The 24181-nt window shown below is 44.1% G+C and overlaps 1 protein-coding gene across 5 annotated transcripts in view; it reads right to left on the bottom strand.

The window, feature by feature from the left end:
- Positions 1 to 24181, bottom strand: part of pcdh7b (protocadherin 7b) — a 105768-nt gene that overhangs the window by 43710 nt on the left and 37877 nt on the right. For 2 of the 5 annotated variants that reach the window (XM_046064855.1, XM_046064858.1), the window contains exon 2: positions 12133 to 12352. The exons of 2 other annotated variants lie outside the window; for them this stretch is intronic. In XM_046064855.1, the coding sequence (XP_045920811.1) occupies positions 12133 to 12352 (220 nt within the window). The remainder of the gene's footprint in view (positions 1 to 12132; positions 12353 to 24181) is intronic. One more of the 5 variants, XM_046064856.1, reaches the window with a different exon arrangement.

Here is a 24181-nt window from a genome sequence, read left to right as displayed (position 1 = left end):
TTGTAAACCCCTGGGGAAAGAAAAAACAACTCACCTGGCCTTCCCTCATCTATTCCCCACCGCATTAACCTCCATTGTTTGTTTTCAGTGTCACGTTACTTCGCTTGTGTCCGCTGATAATGTTTTGACTCCTGGGTGCTTTTCTTAAATGGAAACTTTTGACTGGCACTTTTGGCTTTCCCCCATCCCCTCACAGGAAGTTGTGCTTAGGACCGGAGTCATCAGAGATGTGCATAGCTGAGCCAGAGCTTTGTGAGGTGATCGCTGCATTTTAAAGGCTTGAAAAGACAGCTGCCACGGTGAATGGCACACAAAGGAGAGGGATAATTCTTTTTCTTTTTTTCTTGCTCCTTGTTTTGTGACCTTGAGTTGAAAAAAAAAATCCACACCTAGGAGAAGGGAAGGGTGAGATCTGCGTGTCGCCGTATGTTTGGATGCACACTTTATCGCCTTCACGACCAGGTGCACCGGAATTACAAACAACACAGAGAAGCGGGAGAGGGGGGATGATGGAAAGAGACTCAGGTGAAATTTGTCAAGTCATGGGCTCAAGTTGACGTGGCACTTCAATTACTGGGTGCCAATGCATATTCATCCCAGCGTCAGGGGGAAATGACGCATGGTGCCCCAGAATCATTCCTGAGCTGTCAGCTGGGCATTTTATTCCACATCCAACCCCAGCAATGTGTTCCCTGCTCTTTGAAAGGGTGATAGAGAGGACGAAAGATAATGAAAAAAGTGTATTTTTTTATTAGATAAAAAAACATCTACATGCATTTTTTCTTCTTTCTGTGGCTTTCTGCAGGTGCTGTATGTATCAGAATGAACTGTGCAACATAGTGAGCTGAGAGAGACAGCATAATAACGCTAAAGCCCTTAAATGGGTCACAATGAAAAAGCAAGCAGATTCTCACTCACTCAAGAGAATATTCAGAGCACACATATACATACATACCCAAATTCCTCCTCTTAACACACACACGCGCACGCCACACCGATTTCACAGCTGTGTGAATGGTTCTCCGAGTGTTTGTATTAAGTAGGGTGAGCTCTCTGCTGTCATAAAACATGCATGGTGCTAATGCTGACCGTTATGTGAGTTTCTTGCATCGCAGTCGCCAGGGAAACCGGTTCGATGGACTAAATGGACAAGGCTTTGTAAAAAAAGTCTCGCAGAAAACGCATTAAGTCCCTCACAGTGCTCTGTGACAGCTCGGACAAAGCCTTCCCTCTCTTCTCTTCAGACTTATGAGAGAACCGCAGCAGGACTGTTCAGGGTTACAAAAATAATGAGCCCTCCCCCAATACATATATATATATATACTTTAGATGTTTTTTTTCACTAATACATATATGACCCATAGTAACTGTATCAATAAGCGTTGTTACTTGAAAAAACTCCGGCCAAAAGGAAAATAATGAAATTCCTCAGCTAGAGGAACTCAGGAGGATATTGTCCCTTCAGGTGAATGGAGTGTGCACATGTGTGCAAGCATACATATGGCTGTATAAGGAGGTTTTTATGCTTTTGTGTGTGTCAAAGGCTTCTGTATTTGTTTTTCTGTTTCGAAGGTTCTGTGTGTGTGTGTGTGTGTGTGTGTGTGTGTGTGTGTGTGTGTGTGTGTGTGGCATGTTATGAAACTCTCCAGCATCTCCGGTGTCAAAGGTTGCGATGGGTGCCACTTAGAGACCTCTAACCCAGCTCTGCCACGGGGAGGCCGGAGAGCCTACCTCTATAAACTGTGTTAGCTTTTCATTTCATTTTCCTCCCTCTCTTCCTCCCCCCCACTGCTTCCACCCCCTCCCCGCCCTTCTTCCATATGAGACGCATTAACTCAAAGAGAGAAGGCGAGGGAGAAGGGAGTGAGGGATAGAGGATAACCCCCTTCTTCCATTGTTACACGCTTTCATCTATTTTTATAAGTCGGAGGGGCGAGAGAGCGGGAGAGGAGGGAAGGGAGTAAAAATAAGTTCTGGTGGGCCGCGGTTGTCTTGTTGCACCACTGAGAGCATGATGCATCTCCGCTTGGATTTATACTCCTGTGCGGGCATGTGCACACATACACACACACCTAGATACACTGCACATGCATGCTTGAACAGCAGTCAGTATTGATCAACAGCACTTTCTGTAAGGTGCTTGATAGCACAGGATAACACTTTACTTCAAACCACCAATTTAGCATTTATAAGTAGTTTATAAACACTTGTATGTTTAATGTTTATAACAAACACATTTTTTGAGTGTTGATTAATACAACTTTATCTCTATATCTATGAAGCATCTGAAACACTTGTGTTAAAGTGACATAGATGCATTTAGAGCTGCAATGATTGGACAAAAAATAAAAAAATCTAAGCAAATATGTTTGGTGTGAGGACAATGACTTTGACCCTGTTTGGTTACGCAGCTGTAGTGCAGAAATGTTTCACAGTGAATCTTAAGCTACTATGCCCCCCACATAGCCCACGCCACACACTGACACCGTCTCCTCGTACTGAAACACACACACACACACACACACACAGATTATCTTTGGCATACATAATGCCTGAAGCAAGTAAGCATTTGTTTTGACAGTTTTACAGCATTTATCTGTGTCTCTGAGTCATCAAACCACCCCGATTAAAGACGAACATGATGTCAAATTCCTAAATAATACGACCTAATTGGTATCAATTAGCGGTAGCAGCCGATGCTGCTGGCAGAGTGAAGAGTTTCCAGACAAAATCCCTTCCCAGAAGGAATGCCAGTTTACAGCCATGCCTGCTGGAGATGTGGCACAGCAAGCTGTTCCGTAAGTAGGTACACGTGGGTGAACCCAGACAGGGTGGCAAAAGACAGCAAAACAAAAAAAGTTTGTTGACTTTTATTAGATTTTTTGTGTATTATTTTTCACCACATTAAATCAGTGTTGGGGACAGTTGTGGGCGGTCGAAGAGCACAATATGAAGTATCAGAATTCTCAAAGGTCAAGCTGCTGCTGGGCCAGATGCCGCACATAAATAATGTGTAAGATAAACAGAGAAAGGGCTATAACATGCATGCGTCAGCTTATGCACAAACACAGCCAGAGAAAATGTACACAATTTGCAATTCCTACCTTAAAGGTCAAAAAGAGTGTCACTGCTTATATTTAAACTGAAGCACACACACACACTCAGAAACACAAGGATATCTCTTACCAACTTTGGCAAACCTTCACTAAAATTAAGTCACATTTATGAACATTGGCCTATAAGCAGGTTACATCTGGTTCCACTCGGTTCAGCTCAGTTTGGCAAAACGTGTTCACTTTTGTGTTTTTCTCGGAAGTTCTGTAATCATATAATATGATGTGTTTTATAATCAGCGCAGCATTCCTTGTGTGCAAAATTAAATTGCCTGCAAGTTTTTTGTAGACGCGTGGAAAGAATGTGCTGTGAAAAAAAAGAGTTCCAACAGGGTTATTATGCAGGGATTGTGTATGTGCCTTCGCTGTGAGATATGAGGAGTGGGGTAGTGAGAGACTGTGTTTGCACATAAAGTATAGTATGTTTGGCGAACGCATGAATGAATGCATGAGCGGCCCCAGCTTGGTGTCGGCCCGCAGAATGTGTGAACACCTGAGTGTGTTTTTCTGAATTCTGTTTGTGCTTTTTTGACAAATTCCCCGAGGTGAGAAAAATAAAACGAATGCCTTCATTCTCTGGGCTTTGTCAGGGTTCCTCCGGGTGTGAAGTTGTCATGCTGTAACATATGCACATATAGTACATATACTTACGTACGCACACTTATCCTGGTGTGATCTTCTTTGGATGCTCAGCCCACATTCAAGTATCAGAAAACATACAAAAAAATAAATAAACACTTGTGAGCAGGAGAGATTATTGGCGTGCCTTGCAGCTAACCCCTCCCATGCTGTAGACCTCACACTGGGAAAGACATGGCACCCACTGTGTCCCAGTGCAGCATACCTGATGTTCCACCAAATGTGATCCCTTGCGCCGCACAACCTGTTTGCCTCATCTTCTTTACAAACATGCACAGAATCCTAACAGGTTGTTGCGACAAAAGAGAGGAAATTTAGAGAAAGAAGGTAGGCCGGAAGGAGTCGAAGGTAGGGAAGATCCAGGGAGGAGGAGGGAAAACAAACAGAAGACAGAGTGGGAGCAAGGGGGGGGGCAGAAGAGGGGAGGGAGTGGAGGGCGGGAGGCTTTGGCTGAGTGCCTCGGAGGTGTTTAATTGTCTTCATTGAAGACCCCCCCCCCACCACCACCCCAAACGCTACACCTGACACACATACCCTAGCCAAGGAATGATGATATCGTGAGAGAGGTGTGGGAAGAGAGAAAAAAAAGTCGGGTGCATTCCAAATTAACAGCTGTCGGAGGAAGTGATTTTATTCTGAACATAACAAATGCCCGTGCCATTTGGAGACAAGCCAAATTGCTAGTCACCGCTTCGTTGCACCTAAAAAGGCACAAAATGCACATGTCGCCGTGTATGACTGTAGGCCCTCATTGAAAATGCAGTCATGTCTCTGCAGTGCCATGAAAAGCCATTCGGCTCGCCTTCTCTTTCTCATACGAGTGCTTTGTCAACTGTGCATCCCGATTGCAGAAGACAATGCAGAAATGCAACAGACAACCATCTTTGAAGTGAAAACCGACACGTATTCCCACCACTACAATATGGCCGCCTTCCTTGAGTGGGGCTTTTATTGCGAGTGCTTGACAAAAACACCATTAAACCACATTTGCTGCCTTTTTTTGAGTAAGAATAGCTCATATTCTGTACATACAAGGTATCGAACGCAATATAAAGTGGCTGCACTTTTTGCTCCCTCAAACTAAATGGCCATCATGGCTGTGTGATGCTTCGCTGTGTATCAGTGTTTGTAAGGAAGCTGAATGGCTTTTTTAATCTCTCTCAGGAGTGGGTGTCAATCCGCCTCTAGCTACACAAAACACCACAGCAACAATTCCATTATCCACACTCAGACCTCCACAATATGTGTGTGTGTTTGTGTGTGCGCACCACATATATACATCAGTTCTTGTTCATTTTCAGTCTCCTCTGTAACTTACTTTGCAGCGAGTGTAGCACTTGAAGCACAGCAACCATTTTTCAACAACTCTATTCCCTATTCCTATTTTCTTTAAGATTTGTAATTTGAAAATTAATTGTTTCAAGTCTTAAAAAATCCCTCTTCAACTTGTCTTTTTACCTCCTTCTAGTTTATTACTTAGGCCGATTTAAAGGGTCGGATCATTGCCTAATTGCTACAAATTGTCTGTGAAATTTCTGCCTCCACCCAAATACAGTGGCGGTGAATACAGTTTTATTTGTGATGCTTAAACTTGAGAAATTAAAACTTAAAAGAGTTACTCTTACGCTAATTGAATGCTTCCAAACCTTTCTTCACTTGTGATCCCTTAAAACAAAGTGTGTTTACTTGTCACAGGTTGCATATGTCAAGGGGTGATGGATATATATTTTTCCTTCTTAGATTATTTCGTTTTGGTTATAGAGGACTGAAGGTGTAAAATGAAAATCTAAAAAGAATCAATGTTGTATTGGCAAAATATGATTTTCTTTCTGCTGTTCTACCCCATTAATCTTGCGACCACTTGGGGAGGCTCCGGAGCCCCAGTTTGGGAACCACAGCTCTAGATAATCCACAGAAATAGGCTATTATAATAGACTATTCTCTCGGTAGAGTGTTCATTGTCGTAGTAACAATGAAAACTGTCCACAGTGAGGTATTTGGATTATCCAGAGTAACCTGGACATTCTTTCTAGAAAAAAATGCTGCTGCTGAATTTTTTTAATGTATCTTTTTCAGCGCTGTTAGTATCTCCATTGTATTGCTGCACAAATCTCAGAGGTGGCTCCAAATCTGTGCAAATCAAATCAAAACTATATGGTCAGTGCTTTTCCCACAGATTCCTCGGGTCGCTGCACTTCATGTTAAAAGCAGGTATCTAGGCTTAATTCTGTCAGCATGGGCTGTAACGGGAGTGCAGACTGCACTGGGTGGGCTTTACAGTCCATGTGTGCCCATGTGGAGAGACAGAGAGGAAGACAGGCCTGTGGATGTGACACTGGGGTATGATTTGAATACCTGCCTGCGCCGGCTGAGCAGTGATCAATCATCTCTCTGTCAAGCGCCACTCCCTGCTGGCAACTTCTCCACGCATGTAACCCCATCCCTCACGTTTTCCTTCTGTTTCTCATCTCTATTGCTCTCTGCTGATTTTTTTATTTTATTAATTTTCTCTCTATCTCCTGGTCTCTCTCCAGCCTCCCATCCTTCGATCCATTCCTGGGCTCCTGTGCAGTGGTTTACTCATTTACTCTACCTCTCCCATGTTTCCCTTTCTTTACCTAACCCTTCATGCTTTTTCTCTCATCGTCTCAGGCCCTCTTGTTCTTTCTATCCCCCTTGCTGCAGAGGACATTGTGAAACGATATCAGGGGCGCGGAGTAATGGACAGATGGAAATGAATGCGAGACACAAGGCAGAGAACTGCAGGCACACGCACAATACCCTCCCTGCTGCAAAACATACAAGCATCCAAATCTTTAACACACGTTTTTAGATGTAACTGATTATTATATCTTCCATTTCTGTCCTGATTTTATTTGTTTTTAATTCACTGACATAGCTCATGGACTCATGGACACATGGACGGTGACCTTGGGGAAGGCAATTGTGTGGGAATTGATAGCGTGAGTGCTTCCACTGGGTGATTTTTCACTACACAGCTCTCCATCGCTGTGCACATACACACACACACACACACACACACACACACACACACACACACACACACACACTCCCATTGCTCTACCAAGTTGGGGGAAATCAGACCTAAGATCAGTGCTGCTGCTGCTTCTCTCTTGAAATATGAATGGTTTTAATTAAACAAACTCCCTTTGCCATCTGGCTCTACAATTGGGCTTGCCTAATGAACAGAGTTCCACACAAACACACGCAAACACACATGCACATTATTAACCAGGCTAAGTAGCATTTCAACGGGCGAAGCTTTTTAAATGGAGAGCAACAACAATGAAGTGATCTAGTGAGGTGCTTCACAGAGCTGGAAAATGACGCACTACCTTATTGTGCTGAATGAGAAGTGTTTGTCTGTGTGTATGTGTGTGTGAGAGAGGTGGCTAGAGCTTATTTGTTTTCATGTGACTGAGCATGCAGGCACTTGCTTAACGTGTGCATTTCCCTTTGTAAAATTGTGCATTTCAGTCCTTCTGTCTTTTTTTAAAACTTACTTGTATGTGTGTGTGTGTGTGTTAGCAAAGGCTCAGACAGTCTGTACCGACTACCTGACTGATAACTGCTGTGATGTGCCACTTGTCTGTCCTCTCTATTGAGCCAGCTAGCCAGCACTAAATGATGATGTTTGTAATCCAATGGCGGTACCCCAAGATTTCTCAGCAGGGGAGGCAGCAGAGAGATAGTCTCTTGTGTGTGTGTGTGTGTGTGTGTGTGTGTGTGTGTGTGTGTGTGTGCTGGGGGCTGGTTGTCTGGTAGCCAAGGCACAGAAACGTGGTAGGCATGCTAACGTTTTCAGCCAGTAGGACGTGCTATTACTCTCTTAGACGCTACAATAAGTTTGCACTATTCATCTGTCCTAGCAGCCAGCATAAACAAAATCACACATCAGCCTTTGTGAGATGCACTCAGTGATGTAGAGGCAAATCAAAAGAGTAAACAAATGTATATCCTGCTGGCGGTTGGTGATCATCATACGGCTCAAATGACCCCTGCAATATGGAAGAAATTGTCTTTTCTTCAGGAAAGTTTTCCTCCCTAAAATTCATAATCTGTGCAAACTATTTTGACACACTCATATCCACATAGCATACATTCGTTTTGCTTACCTGTGTATAGCATTAGCCACTAGCAGCAAAGCACACAGTGTATTAATTCAGGGTTGAATACAAGAAAGCTAAAGTAGAGGTAAAGTAAGAGGTTAAAGTAATCCATTTTGTCTATTAAAAAGCCACTATGTAATGGATGAAATAGGATACATCATTGGCAGCATAACCTGCAGCAACAAGGACAGCACACAGCATAGCTGCACTGATGTACTGAACAATGATATTACATCTTCAGTGCCGGGAGCTGCTCAGATCTGCGCGGAGGTTTTGCATGAAAACACTTTGCACACCTCAAACACCTCACTCATGATGAAAGGGCAATGTGGAAGCATGTTTTTTTTAAGGTGTATTTGAACTAACACGGTAACTGAACTGAAAAATCCACTGCCCGCACCCCGACACCCCCCTACCCTCGCCCAGCGATTTGGAGATCAATAATAGAGCACAAGTCTTTGACCCACCGATAACACCGTACATCTGGAAGCCTCTTTGACATCCACAACGGCCTAATAGGGCCGTTTCACTCCAAACACTCAGCGTTTATGAATATCTGATGAGCGCCGGGGTAAGCTTATGAATAAGTGAGGGGCCCAGCTGTGCATCAAAAAGATCAAGACTTCATGGAATCTGCCAAATGCTATAGATGAGCAATATTTTGAGCTATGTGCCGTTCAGGAGTTATGGTAAAACTGATATATTTCTTGTTCTGAAAAGATAAGTAAACAAAGATTACAAATTGAATCCTTTGTGCACTGTGCAACTGAACAAATTCAGAAACATATGTACAGATACAGCAGAATTCTCATAGGTTCCTGACATGGAGCTTTGGACTGCCTTTACTCTGCTGAAATAAAGTCTATGAAGATGAAACTACAGAGGAGGCTTGTCTGATTGTGCAGTGTGGAATGGGTCAAGAATGTGTTCATATTCCCGCGGTGACCCCAACACTCCCTATTTTGAGTTGGTTCTGGAAGAATCTGTCTTGGATGGAGAGCTTGTTTTTTTGACACTCCCCATGGAAAGAAGTCAACCAGTAGAAAATAATAAAGTTTGAAACTCAACCTTGATGAAGGAGATGAGGAAAATAAAACACGGTCCCCCGGCACATATGTGCAGGGCTGGCAGAAAGGAAGGATGAAGAGCGGGAGGGTGAATAACAGACTGTGTGTGTGTGCTGTCTCCACGTGTGTTTGTCTGACAAACACAGACACACACACCTATGTGTGCACATGTGTGTGTGTCTGGGGGTGGGGTTTGGATGTCAGTACTTGCGTGCGTACATTCATGTGTGTGAGACAGAGAAGCAGCTGCCGTGGACGACGATTGTCCCTGCACATTGTGTGAACATCGATCGACAACAAGCGAGTCAGAGCTGAAAAAAAACAAAACACGGAAACAAAAAGGGACTTTAGCCTTTTTGTACGTGTTTCAGCTTGGCTGAAAGCAGTGGCAATTAAACATGATGAATTGCCAACAGGGCGAGTGAAAAACAAAAATCAAATCCTCAGATTCAAAGTTTCCAAACTGAGACTCTAGCCTCTGCTTCTAGCACCAAGGTCGAGATTTACATAGTCTTGAATTTACTCCAACCGCCGACTCCTTTAATCCACACACACACACACACACACACACACACATCAAACCAACACACACCTAATCCGCTCTCTTCTCCTTTCGCAGCTTCCTTCTGGTCGTTCACAGAACAAAAAAAAATGCTCTCGCCACGAATCACTGTCGCATTACGCACGTAAATGCCTGCAATTACCTGTCACTAATGACGCCCATGCCAGTGCTGAGCACCACAGCAAGCCATCTGCTAACTTTTGTTCTCCCTCTTTCCTCATAACTGCCTACATTTCTAAAAGGGGCTGGGGCTTTATAGAGCAAATGCAGCGCTGATGGTGTCTGTGTGTGCTCTGGCTACAACACAAGGGGGAGTGCTAATGACCGGAGTTAGCATCCCACAAGAGGCCGGAGCAGTTTGCCAATATTTGCCCTAACCATAAAAGATTGCATTTATTTTACACTTAGGTATTTAGCCGATGCCCTTCCAGAGTGGCCTAGCATAAGTGAGTAGGGTAGGGGGCCCAGTGTCTTCCTCAAGGACACTAACATACAGCTGCTTTTGTCTGTGATTGAATAACAGAACCTATACCAATGACAGACTCTCAGACCACAAGGCCAACCCTGCTGCCTGATTATATCTCTGCATAGACTACTAGAGAACAAACTGTAAGAACGTGTATTAATGTGCTGCAAACATGTGAGATTTAGAGGTTGAAATTTGAGACTGAAAAAAACAATGTTGAACAAAACAGGCAAATATTCACATACACTCACTTACTACCATTCTAACTTGTACAGCTGGGTTTCTACTTTCTACACACACACACACCAGTTCAGCTGATCTCACTAAAGATAGCGAGCAGCAGCAGAGCATGTTGTTTCTCTTGGATGGAGACTGATTCATGAATTGACCTTGACTGTTCCTCCAACAAATCTCATCTAAAGCTCCAGCATACTTTGCAATAGTACCCTCTGAAACTCTGGAGAAGGAGAATTAACAACACATGTGTGCCGAGCTGAAACCAAAATTTATGAGTGTTATTTTACCATATACTTTGTGCATAATGTGCTACTTGTAAAATATTTCAAATTGGACAGTCTGTTTTGATGCATGAGCTTTTTTGTTATTCAATATTCCATTTTTAGATTTATTTATTTCACTATTTATGCTGTTTGTGCTCTCAAGGTGATTTTTATTGACAGGCTGATCACACATTTGATCTAAGTGGGTTGTCTGCTATCGGCTGTCCCTGTCCAATTACTTTAAACTGAGAGCAAATTCAAATGAGACTTTTAATTGGGTCTAATTTGGCCAGTAAATGGGTGTCTATTGTCTGGAAAAGGAGATTTTGAATATCCACAAAGTAGCCCCATCAGCTCGCATTAAACGTGTTTCAAATCCCTTTTAATCTGCATTAAGGCTGAAATTTAAGAAGCTCACTGTGGACACCTGTGCAACTGTCTGTTTGATCTGTGTGGTTGGACTGACCTTTTGTCTAGGTTCATTGCAGAACTATCATTAGAGCCTGTCAGATATTCCCACAAGGTAAAGCCATCTTGGTGCCCAGGCTTGTGGATATATCGACTGCATTGATTTGACATAAGTAAAGACATCATCTATAAAACAACTCCATCTAAAAAGAGAGATGTGAATCTTTAAGCCATTTGAATATCCTTATCCTAAGCTGCAGTGGGGAAGCCTCTGCACTTAGGCTTAGCACTCTCAAGACAGCTACTCCTTGTTAAGCATCGCCTCAGACTCCTAGACTATGAATGGGACCATTACCCCTATCTCTCACTGCACACCCAGACACACACACATTCACACATATTTTAGCCTTGGTAGGAAACTAGCTCAGGCTAGCTGTGAGAAGGTTCTGCAAGGGAAGATACAGTGCTGTACCTAGGGACTGCCTTTACAATAGGCTCCATTGCTTTCCATTGCTCCCACTCACTCTCTCTAGACTGCTGTCTTTTCACATTTCAACCTACAGAACAGCAGTTCTATCTCCCAATTGTAGAAAAATGAACTCCTTCATAAGGGCCTCAAGCCAAACACATTGCTGATCAGTACAGCAGTTATCTGTATAGCTTCTAAACAATTCATGTGGGGTATTAGCCCCCATTGTTACTCCTCCTTTACTTTATCTCAAGAAATACAGGGAAGATATACAGATCTTGTAAAACAAAAAACAAAACAAACACTATCCTCCGTTAAGTTGTCTAGATGACAAATGTAATTCAACAGGAATTGTTGAGAAGCCCTAAAGTGCTACAAACCAAAAGGAGGAAGACATCTGAAAGGTTTTGAACTTAAAGAATATGTCTGTTACATATATTCCCTCGTGTATCCCCTTTGATCAAATAAGCCTGAGGGTCCTGAAACAGAACCATAGGTTTTTTTTAATAAATCCGAGACCTTGTCTTCACATGATATACATTTCTGGAGGGGCTTTGGCTTTAATAAAAGTTGCCACTGCTACTGCATCACAGCCTCAACACCGCATCACACCTGATACACTACAGAACTAACTTATAAGACAGAACCTCACATGTTATTGTATGTTTGTGAGACTTTCTACCATCGGGCGTGCTACGTGAATGCTTTAGGCAGTATGTGAGTGTGTGTTTCCTGTATCTTAACGTTTTCTCAATCTCCTTTCAGTGTTTGCCCCTACCATTTTCCATGTGCTCTGCCTCACCGACACTGCCATCCGGCGTTGTCCTCTCGTAGCTGTCCTCGGGTAGGGGAAGGGCGCCCAGCCGGGGGCCCGACGAACTCTTGCTGCTGGGCGTCTCCGACTCGTCCAGGCCGCTGTCGTAGCAGCTCTGCAGCGATCCTTGCTGGTGAGGGTCCTGGGGCTGGCTCACCACCGAGAAGGTCACTCGGCGAAACGGCTACAAGACAAACCAAACGGCCGGGGGTCACTATAAAAGGGACTGTTTTTCTTGTTTTTTTTCTCATTGTTTGACGACAGCTAGGGAGTTGGATCCTCTGGATTATTTCAAAGGGATTTTCGGGGCAGGATGATAGAGAAATAGGTTAGGAAAAAGGGGGGCAAGGGTAAGAAGTCTATGCCTTAATTGGAGGAATCAGGAGGAGTTGTAGGAGTGTGCAAACTTTAAACTATTAGGGATAACTTAAATGCCCACAATAGCTGTGATGTCTCCTTCCTGACCCAAAAAAATGAGACTCAAAATCTAATCTGCTCTATCACAAAAGACCTTTTATCACTGCAAACAAGGTCCTGCCTTTCTCTCCCCTTGAAAACTTTCATTAGGAAGACGTTATAATAGGGACATGGAGGAGGCAGTACAATGGAAGTCTTTCACAAACTCACTTGAATCTCGGGGGACCAAGCAGACACGGCAGCTGGCTAAACCTGTGTGTTAAATACAACTAAGGAGGGAGGAATGCAACATCCTCATTCACTTCATTCCACTAAGAAAGAGGACAAGGTGAACAAGCGTTCGGCTCTGCAGGAGGTCTGACTGAACAGAGCGAAATCACAAACGCAAAGACGAGAGCACACAAACAGGCACCACCGACTCGACTGCATGTGAGCACGTGCACACACACAAAAGGTTTTGCTAGATGAGCTGTGGGCTCATGCTATCAATATGTGTAGCCTGCTCTAACACATTATTGAGCAGTGTCCTGAGTTAAGCAGTAACAGAGCATGTCATTAAAGCCGAGGCCTCTTTCTTACTGTCTTTAGTCCGTTTCCCCTCCTCCTTACATCTTTCAATCCCCGTCTGAGCGTTGTACAAAGGTAATGGCAGAGAGGGAGGGATGAAAGAGGGAGAATGAGCATGAGGCGAGGAATGAAAGATCAGGCTTGGTCATTACCAGAATAAATGGCATAACAAATGGCTAATGCTATTCATTAATTAGATACAAACACAGTCAGAGCTTGCTTCTGTTGCTGCACATATTCTCTTTTAGCCCCTTGCTGGACTTCATAACTTGCTCATGCCAACCCATGGAACACGTCACATCATTTGAACTGACAGGCAGATGCCAAAACGACGTGTCAGACTCATATTGTGTTGGCAAATATCCGGTATGTGTGAAATCTTCAGGATCCTCTTTAGGAAAAGACTGACAAATGAAGCCTAAACACACAAACGGACACAAACAGGCAGATATAGGGAACATTCTCAGCAGGTGTTGACAGGTCACCTTATAAAGGTGAACCTCTTTGTTACTTTGTGATCCTGAGACACTCACTCTAAACATCTCTGAATCTCTGCCAGGCACATACTGTGGAGGATTCTCTTTTTGATAATAACATTTCTCACAAGCCACCGGGAAAAAAAAGGGCTTCCTTTTGCTGTGTGTGTCTGTGTGGAAAAGATTTGCATTTATTTATATATTTCCACCCTCTTTCTCTGGCTGGCTGGCTAACACAGCAATCTTGGCAATAAATCATGTTTCCATGTAATTACAATCAACACTCAACAAATGAATTGGTATAAATATTCATGCAAATTTCACTTGGATAGTCAAACATTTGTTGCATAATTAAAACCGGGGGCCCAGAAGGAGAACTGCTCTCTATAAGTGTAATAACACTTGAAGAGATGTTAAGATATTAAATCGTGTTTTTTTATGTTTTTTGTTTTGTTTGTTTGTTTGTTTGTTTTTACTGTAGATCTCCGAAACACTTGTTTGGTGTGAGGTGTGTGTTAACAAGTCCCACAGCTTGTGTGTGGTCAAAAAAAAGTACTTTGTCTGAATCAGATTTAGTGGAGTGCCATACTCCTTGGGAAACACGGTTTTCTAATGATACAAATTAAACGACTGTTGCCTAATGAATTGCTGGCGAGCCCGTTGCAAAGAAAAGAAACACTCCAGCAAGCTCGCACCGAGGCAAAATTGAGTTTGGGAGAAAAAAAAGAAGCTGACGGGAAGGAAAAAAAAGTTAAATGAACAAATAGATTTTATTCACCTGAATTTCCCCTTATTTTCACTGGAGGGAGAGCAAGATAGAAGAGAGAAAAAAAAGCTAATTTGTTTGCAGACCAGAAATGGAGTTCATGCAGAGATCGCCGGAGGCTTTGGATTAGAATCTGCAGCAACCACCGTCTGCACAGCGACCTTCGCTCCCTTCATTCTGTGTCTTTTAAATAAATGAATAAAATAAAGAGCGATTCTTTCTTATGAATTTTTTCCTTATGTTTGTGTGCATATGTCCTGGTGTGTGTCTCAGTAGTAGCCAGGGAGGAAATTGTCAAGCATGCCATGTGAAATCACATATGGCTTGTCACAACCAATACTATTTCTTTCTTTCCTTTTCAAGTATTCAAAGGGAAGACAATTTTGGGGCTCATCACATGACCAAACCACAGGGAAAAATGAACAAAATTATCTGCCGTGCACCCACACACACACAATCAGGGTTGACAGCTGGGGATTTGCTGCCCCAAAGATACTTTAATGCATGAGCGATGGCAAGGGAGATGTTACATTGTGAGAAATAAAAGCCGGCTGTGGGCGTTTCAGTGAAGGTGTTCCTCAGCTGTCTGTCCATGGTGTTATATGGCACAGAGTTGACCCCTTCTCACCAGATACCTGGCCATTTTCAGACCCGGTGTGTTTGTTAAGCCTGACTGAGTACATGCCCTTTGATACCGGTCCCTCTACCTCCTACCCAACCTCCTGCCCTCATGGTCCACTCAGCTGCCAATCAATCTAACAGTGACTGAACCAGAAAACACTAGCACAAACACATACACAAACGTACTGACATGTCATGTCCCCCAGACCTATTTCATTTTAAAGGCGTGCCACCTACTTGGGAGCCATTCCAGTTTGCTGAGTGTCTATTGTGTGATGGGTGATTTTAAAGCTTTAGATTCAGAGATCTTATGAAACATCATAACAAAACAAAACCTCATCAAATTAACACTTATTGTACATCCATGCATAAAGTAAATAGCTACACCTCATGCTGTGTCCTGCCAGAAAGTGGCCAAGCTTTCAGTGCATGGCTTTCATTACAAGTTAGCACTGGTTTGCTTTATTTTAACCAGATGCCAGCGGAGGGCCTCTTGGGGTGTGCCTGTGATTGAAAGCCAGCTGTGACAGCCACGGGTGATTGAGCAAATCCGTCATCCCAAAAAATGAACAATGCAAACAAGCCACAGGTTTATTGGGAGCTGTGGCCGATGCTTGGCCCAGCCTATTTCCTGGATGTTAAAGGGAAAACACATGGGCTGCCTGACTGAAGAGGAGCTGGAGCCAATAAAAACAGGCCTGTGCCACTCATGTCAATAATGTGTGACCTCTTGGATTTGATTTTCATTTCCTCCTCCCCCAAGTTAAATGTTGAACCGCTGTCAGCAGCACTCTGTTTGAGCCTTCTCCCAGAATGGGTAACACATTGTTTAGAAGTAGAGCACTCTGTCTTTGCATGAAATCTCAGAGTTGTTCAGATCGGTGACACTATTTCTCAAGGCACATTACTTATATACTGCTTTTCCAGTCCTATATTGTAGTTCTGTGACTCCTGTATGGCAGCTTTGCATGATTCAAAGTTCAAAAAAACTTACACTGGCTCTTCATTGAAGGCCTTCATTTCAGCCCCTGTCTAAAACAAGCTGTAGATGCTCCCCCCCCCCCCCCCCCCCCCCCTCAAAGCCCACTGTCTCCTGATTGGCCAAGACTTGAAGCATGTTACCAGGTTGTTGTTGCTGAGCGGTACAGGCAGACTGAGCATTGCTCTGCAGAGCAAATGACCATATATAGAACACTCGCTCCATCTGGCTCCATCTGGCTCCATATGACGTAGAACGGAGCCGTTGGTAGAAAAAGCTATTGAAAACAGCGCGTTCAGGAGGAAATCTGAGGTTTTGGCTCACAACTCATTATTTGAAGATTTGGCCATGTTTAACACGAACATCTAACATTGTAACATTATGGATGAGTTATAAAATATGGAAAAGCATAATAGGTCTCCTTTAAGGCTTTATAGTAGCATTAATGTCAAGCACTTTCTAAAACGTTTCCATCATCAGATCTCCAATCATCTTCCCATTTGGCTACCTAATGCACTCATTATGTGATGCAGGACAAGTATAGAACACACAATGGTGACTGTGTTTAAGCTCTACTGTGATTGCTCATCCTCTGAGGAGGACCTTTGAGCCCGTTCTCTCTTGATGTCTGGATTTATAATCAAGCCCACCTTCACAAGAGCCTCTGGACTGAGTGAAGGATAATGGAGCGATGGAGGTAGGCCTGGTTGGAAAACACAGTGTGTGTAATTTCAGCTGTAAATACCTTTGGCGGATGGCAGTGACCCACTACCGTGAACCACAGGAAGTAATTGTGGCTGAGCTGGGCTTGGGGCAAAGGGAGCAAACATAAACTCCAGGGCCAGTGTCTTATTGCAGTCAACCAAGAGAGATGGAGGGATACAGACGAGAGAGTATAAGTAAGTGAGATGGAAAGACAGATAAAGAGACCAGTTGAACAGGGTGGAAGACAAAGAGACTCGGAGAGAGTGAGAGAAGGCAGTGACACATGAGTATGACCATGATTGCCAAAAGTGCCAGTCTGTAATTAAGAAGCCATGTTTCATTTTTAATGGCCAACCAGACAGTGACCTGTGATATGCCACCTGAGACGCACAGAAAGTGCCAAATAGCCATGGTACACCAAAAAACACCGTTGCTTGCATCTTAAATCGGCTTAGCCCAATTGCGACTGCTTGTCGTCGCAAAGCTGAAATGCAGGTGAATCTTGGTGTAATTCCAGTACTGTGCATTAAAAAGATCATGAGACACACTGATGCTGAAGCGATAAATGAGACAAATGACCTCAAGGTGAATGTCTGACTGGAAATCAATTGGAATGTGATCAGGGTGGATTCAGGTTTTATTTGGGTGCAGTTGCACTTAATTACTATGTTACAGGCTAAGCTAGGCACACAAGGCTGATGCTGACTGGCCTCAGTAGTCAAAAACAAGAGGGTAGGCCGAATGTGGATGGTCTCTCAGGTGTGTCAGGCCTCCCATAAGTGACCAAGGGGAATTTCAAAAAGGGTTTTGGCAAGGGCCCAGTAAGTTGTGGGAATTCTGATGTAGTTGGCTGCAGCTTTGTTAGCGCAACAGCCTGCAGGGTCTCAGGTATCATGTTCTAGCCTGACTGAAAGCTTTGGCCCTGTCAAGCTCCAGTGCTCCTCTTCACTTCCTCACATTCCCCGTCTTCTTCAAACTTCACTCCTCCGCACACATTCCCCCCAGGTCACTCAGGATGAAGAGGAGAAACCGGGGTAACATTTCCAAAGAACACCCAAGACTCCAGGAAGAAAAAAAAGAAAAACAAAGCTGAGATAAAAGAGCAGTTTGCGAGTTCAGTGTCTGATTTTTCCAACGTTACCTTCTCAGTCAACAAAGATGCAAAGAGTGTTTTTTTCTTCATCTTTTTCTACTCTGCTGGGTTTGAAAAAACAGCCAGGCTCATAAGGGCACCCAGCTGCCGGTTCCTCACCTTAACTGTGCACAAAATAATGGCTTTGCAAACAATAAGATATTAGATTAGATTACACTGACAGATTTGCATACCATCTTTCATTTAAAACTTTGTCAGAGAGCTAAGAGGTCATACAGTCCAGATGGGTACAAAGCTTGATAAAAACATTTTTAAACACCTTTAAAAAAAATTTATTACAGAAGGTGCAGACATTATGGGAAACACAGCGCACCGTCTCGTTAAGAGTTGATGAGGCAATTAGCACTCGCTTGTCGATCTGTGAAATCGTGAGAGTATTTTTTATACTTCCATTTTACCATGTGTCCGTTTTATGATCTGACAGCACACCGATCAATTGAACGTCCTTCAGTGCTTGTCCACTGGTGTTTTCTTGAGTCTTTACTGACCCTTTATTGCAGTCTTTGGCAGAAGAAATTGCTGTATAAATATATGTGCTCCAGTAAGAAACGATTACTTAAATAAATCCAAAAAGACAGCAGGAAACCCAAAACATGAACTCCCCGATGCTTCCAACTGTTGTATGGTTGGGGTTTTGCCATAGAAAGTTGTTGCTAGGCACAAAAAGTCCTCCGAAGGAACTCTGGGGGGATGAATTCTTAGTCTCAGAGCTTGTGCCTTGGGAACCACTTTGGATTCAGAAAAAGGAAGTGGAAATTGAAGTGGGAAAAAAAGATGCAAAAGTTGGAGAGAGTACAAGAAAGGAACAAAGAATATAGAAAGGAAGGGAAATAGATGATAAGGAAGCAAGAAAGTGGGTGATCCTTCCATCCCAAAATCCATTTTCTTCCTTCATCCACATACCCCCTTTAGTCCTTTCTTTTCCCAATGTGTTTGGAATGCCTTTGGACGAGTGCCACAGCTAGCCCTTTCCTATTAGCATGCACCCCATGCACGCAGGCGGAGAGACAGACCCGCAGGAAGAAAAAAAACTGAGAGAAAAAAAAGATCACACATGGTTACTTTCTTAAAGTCTGAGCTAAACTTTTAATTGCTCTTCAAGTGGCGGATTAGGCCACTGGTGTAACAGAGATACTATTCTGAGGGGACGCGTTTGAACATCTTCAGAAGCTTAGCTCAACCCCTGACCTGCTCTGAATGGCAAAGGAGAATTTTTTTTTTTTTTTGGGTTGATGGAGTGGGGGCTGAGACGGGTTGGGGGGGTGGGGGCATTGAGTGGCAGTGGATTAGCTTCAAGCTGACAAATAACACCCTCTGCTTCTTTTCTACTGGGCTGCGGGAACACCATCATGGCAAGCCTAGTGGCATGTAGCTGATAGCATGAGGCTGAATGTAAAAAGGGGTAAATAAAACTTTCATAATTCATAAAGGAAGGCTTGTCGTTGTCGACCAATTGACTAACGTATTCCCATTTATACTGTGGTAATTTTTTGCGGAGTCCCAGAGCAACATCCGTGGCTGTCCATCGTGAATTATGTTACATCCTCTCATTATGAATGTATGGGGCCTTCTCCTGTGTCGCCATGTTAGAGCCACCGCTGCTGACACAAGCTCTGGCAGACACTGGGAATGACTGTCAACCAAACCCTGACCCTGGTGTTGCTTACATAGAGTCTGCCCGCAAATCTTGAGATCGCATATCCCACTTTTTTGAATGCAGCCCTTGTTTGTACACTGATATCTGAATGGCATACCATTCACTGTGCGTGTGCATGTGAGCACATGTACGCACATATCAAGTGAAATCACTCCATGCGTACTCAGGTGTGCAAGTGCCTCTTGTCTATCGGTGAGTGCAAGTCAACGTGTATGTGTGTGTCTTTGGCATTGTCATGTCATTTCACATGTCACCCTGCCATCAGCTTAGGTTCCCAGTTGTGGCATCTGGGTGGGTGGGGGGTGGGGGGGGGGGTGTAGGTGTCGTGTGTGGGGATCCATCACAGCACTGGCAGCACTGCATCTGACCAACGGCCTACTACTGTCAGTTTGTGACGAGCCTGGGGCTGGCGCTAACGTTAGCTTGTTGTGACACAGGCCTGGGTGTCAGCAGAAAGCATGACATGGCATCAACAAAGCCAGGAGTTGGAGCAAAGCAGCCAAATGCCAGAGCTGAGCATTCTCTTCTACGGAGATGAGAAACAGCAGCTCACTTATTTTGCTACCTGTCCCATACAAGCACAAGTAGAAGATTCAGAAGCCTTCAAATGCTAAATTTAAAGAAATGAATGTCAACAAAGAGAGGGGGGGGAAATGCAGTGATAGGATCTAGAGGGATAGACAGATTGCAGAGAGAAGAATAAAGAAAGAAAAGACTGAGATAAGGGAAGGAGAAAAAGACAGAGAAAGAGACTGAGGCTGATAAATGATTCTTTATTTTCCATCCTGAGTCACTGATGACAGATAACCTGCATTTAGGGGATCAGGGCTGCCATCCAAACAGGCAAAAGAGAGAGGAGAGAGATAGATTGGAGGAGGTTAGAGAGCATATCCAGCTTATCCGCTAATGAGGCGTTCTATTTGAGTATGATCATGCAGGCATGTATCATTCAAGTGGGATAAGTAGTGTGTGTGTCTCCTTGTGTGCTTTTGTAGCGCCTGTCCGCGCCTCTCTATGTGTGCGTCATCTTTAGAAATACCCACGCTTCCCTCATTTCATCAGGATATTACCACCAGGTGGCGCGTCCTTGCCTTGATGAAATGAATGCCAACTGTATGTCCTGATCATATCACTCACACACACACACACACACACACACACACACTTCCTTTACAGGTCCCATCCACCACCTGTTCCTGACAACAGAAGAATAGGACAATTACGATCCAAACAATTAGGAAAACAATTATTACAAATAAGTAATTAAACTCCAACGTCAGGATAAATAAACTGACAGTGAGAAGGGAGAGGATGAAGGAGGATGGAAAAAGCCCAAGGCAAGTGGGGGAAGGAATGAATTAAGAGTGGCGGGATAGGAAAGAGACATGTGTAGTCGCTAACATGCTACACTCTGCTGGCGAAACATGAGGATTATAAGAAATGGAATAGCTTCACACACATGCTCACACATTTAACAAACCCACGGAACTTGGCAGTGAAGTTATTTCTCCCCCACCCACATTTCTTCCTGTCATGTTCCCCATCCCTCCATCCTCGTTCATCATCTCAACTCGGCGCCTTATCGCCCAACTTCCCTCTTTCCCTCTCTCCCCTATCTCCGTCTCTGTCACTCTCGCCCAGCTCCCTCCCTACCTTGCTATCTTTGTCGAGATCACGCAAGGTCAAACCTCCCCGACGTTTGATGGATGAAAATGGAATTAAGATGAAAGCACACTTTCAGATAATGAAGATATGCGGCGGGAGATTAGGAAGCTGGGGAGAGGCTGCAGAGGTGCCGACCAAATTAATATTGAAATTTATGTGTGTTTGGCTCAGACAATCCCCATGTGTTATTTCCACCAGGGGGGCCAAAATGGAAAACATAACAAAAATCTTAATAGTGTTTGAGGGAAGAAAGTGGAATGGCGGTGCCTTTTTCTTTTTTTCTGCCAACAGTGTTCATTTTGTCTGACGTAGGCATGCAAAATGAAGAAGCTGGAGACCACAGTGCCGCCATTCAGGAGCAGAGGAGGGATTGTGTTGGAAACATTAAACATGGACACTTGTGGGGCTTTGTGTGTGGCGTTTAAAGATGAAATATGTTGAACTTTACCTGTGATGTTTAAAGGTAGAGGAGGAGTGTGTGTGCGCTCGCTTAGGTTCATGTGAAATCTTTTGCATATTGACATGTGCCTAGTCAGATATTTGCATTGACTTTGAAAGGCATATGATATACTTTACAAAAGTGACACACGCAGGCACATGTATCTTACAATCCAATCTTCCCCATCTCAGCAGTTCTAAAGGGCTGGATCAGTGTGTGTGTGTTGGAGGAGCGTGTTACAGAAGATAGGCGAAAGGGATAAGGCCCAGTGCCTCAGAAGGCATCAAAGATAGACAGTCTATCAAGGCCCCATATCACTGTCTGATGACGGCGATATGCACACTAATCCTCATGTAAAATAGTCCTCTCCTCCAAGGCACTTCTTCCAGTGCACTTAGCTAACAGTGTCTCTCCTCTCTGATCCTTTCCTCATTCTTGCTTTTTCTACTCCCTGCGAACTGGGGGGAAAAAGGCGGGGAAGATCCACAATGTTGCTCTTAAGGTCTCATTTTCAGCTACAGCCCTATTAGATCTCATTACTCAGATGTTGACTGGGCAGCCATTTTGGGCAGCTAATGGGAAATTTGATAATGGCGTCAGGTTGTTTTGGTCCCCACTGTCACAGCTCTCTGGCACTCAGCTTGCCGTGGCACTTTGTTAAGGGGGCACAGGAGTGTCGAAAAACACAATTAACAGTGCAGCTTGTTTGTTCCCTCTGGTGTTTCTGCCCAGTAAGTCAAAATAATGCAGAAAAACATTGGAGGAGGAGTACAAAAGAAATTCATGTGTAGTTCAATTTGGGCCTGTTTTTGTCGTCTCTAAGCTGCAAGCTGTTCTCCCTTATTGAATAAGAAGGGGGGAAAAAACATGGTCAGGTTACATAGGAGATTGCCAACAATGAAGCTCTTTGTTAAGATGTTAAGTAAACAGGCAGAATGCAGAAAATATTGTCTTTTTTTCACCTTAATCAAAGGTTAGAGAAAGGTCAAACAGGCATGATTACTGGACACCTGTGCCTGCTTTCTGGTGAGCTGTGTACCAGCGTACCAATGCCACCTACAAGTATGTGTGTGTGTGTCTGCATGAGTGTGTGTGTGTGTGTGTGTGTGTGTGTGTGTGTGCGTTTCACCTATCACCTTACCGGCAGCTGGTATCCTAGGAATAAAAGAATCGTCAGTGTGATGGCCAGCGGAGGCAGAGGATGAAGGAGGACAGTGGGTGGGAGAGTGTGGCGGCTGTGCGCAGGGCTAGCAGATGGAACGGATCCTGTATCTCGTTGAAATACCACGCCCCCTTTCCCCCCAACATGCAGGTGAAAGCACCTAACTGTATGCGTGACCCCCCCTCCCCCCTCCCCCCCTCCTCTCTGGGCTTCTAATCAAGAGAAGTACAGAAATGAGAGGACACGGTGCTTTGAGGGGGAACAGAGAAAGAATGGCTGCTATTGAAGTAACCTAAGCTACCGGAGAAAGATAGCTGACGTGTGGACACATCAGACTGCGCTCATGCACACACACACACACACACACACACACACACACACACACACACACACAGTGTCTGCAGTGACGGCACCGGTTCTGCTCTCTGACTCCACGAAGGAGCTGCTGTTGGTGGTGGTGAGTAAGTATGTGTGTATGGTGGGGGGGCTCCTAGATGGTTATTGATTTAAAGCGACATCAGCGTGACAGATAATAGCAATGAGCGGTAAGAACGGCGCAGTGCATCACGTGCAGCATCATCAAGGGCCAGATCAATATGGAGGCATGAAGTCGGGTTAACGATATGTGTGTTTGTGACTGCTATGAAGGCTTCCCTGCGTCCTTGTGGGTTTTCAGGTAGAAACACAAGAGGGAAGCAGGTCGCCATCTCCCACCTCTCTTTTTTCCCTCTCTTTCACTTGCTCTATCTACCTCCCTCTTGCCACCCAGCCACAACAGAACCGCTTGGAAAAAACAACCCAACATCAAAACTCAAGGCCAGAATTGAGGCTGTCACATAAAAAGACAAAACATCCATTTAATTTGAGCTCGTATTACATTGCCACTTTCTCTCTCTTTGATCTAAGAACAATGCCCAGGATTTGCCGCAGACTGGGCTGCCTCCAAACCCTGGCGCTCTGCAATACCTAGTTTCTGCCGAACAGGTTTTTCTCCCTATTCACACACTTCATAAAGCAAAAGCCAACTGCTAGCAGCATAGCACAGCACCCCATCGCACTAATGATGGCCCTCATCAGGCTGGCTAATTTAACCCCCCAGTGTAAATTGAGAGGTAGAGGTCATGCGGGGGAGTTGGAGTGGGGGCTGCAATTCATCTAAAGCTGAAGCAGCTCTAGCTTAAAACAATAATCAGATCTCTAAAAGAAGAAGAAGAAAAAAAAAAACAACAGCCGCCTGGCCCATATTTCTATGCTAACAAGAAAATTGGGTTTGTTTTATTTATCTGCAGACCACATTATTATGAATTTGGGGCATTGGAAGAGTAGTTATTTAGAAGGCTACAGTTTCTGTTATTCCCCATGTATTTACTTTGCCTCCATTGCCCCCCCCCCCCCCCCCCCCCCCC

Source organism: Micropterus dolomieu, linkage group LG12 (assembly GCF_021292245.1).
Source record: "Micropterus dolomieu isolate WLL.071019.BEF.003 ecotype Adirondacks linkage group LG12, ASM2129224v1, whole genome shotgun sequence".
Taxonomy (NCBI): domain Eukaryota; kingdom Metazoa; phylum Chordata; class Actinopteri; order Centrarchiformes; family Centrarchidae; genus Micropterus; species Micropterus dolomieu.
This window is presented reverse-complemented; position numbering and strand designations above follow the sequence as displayed.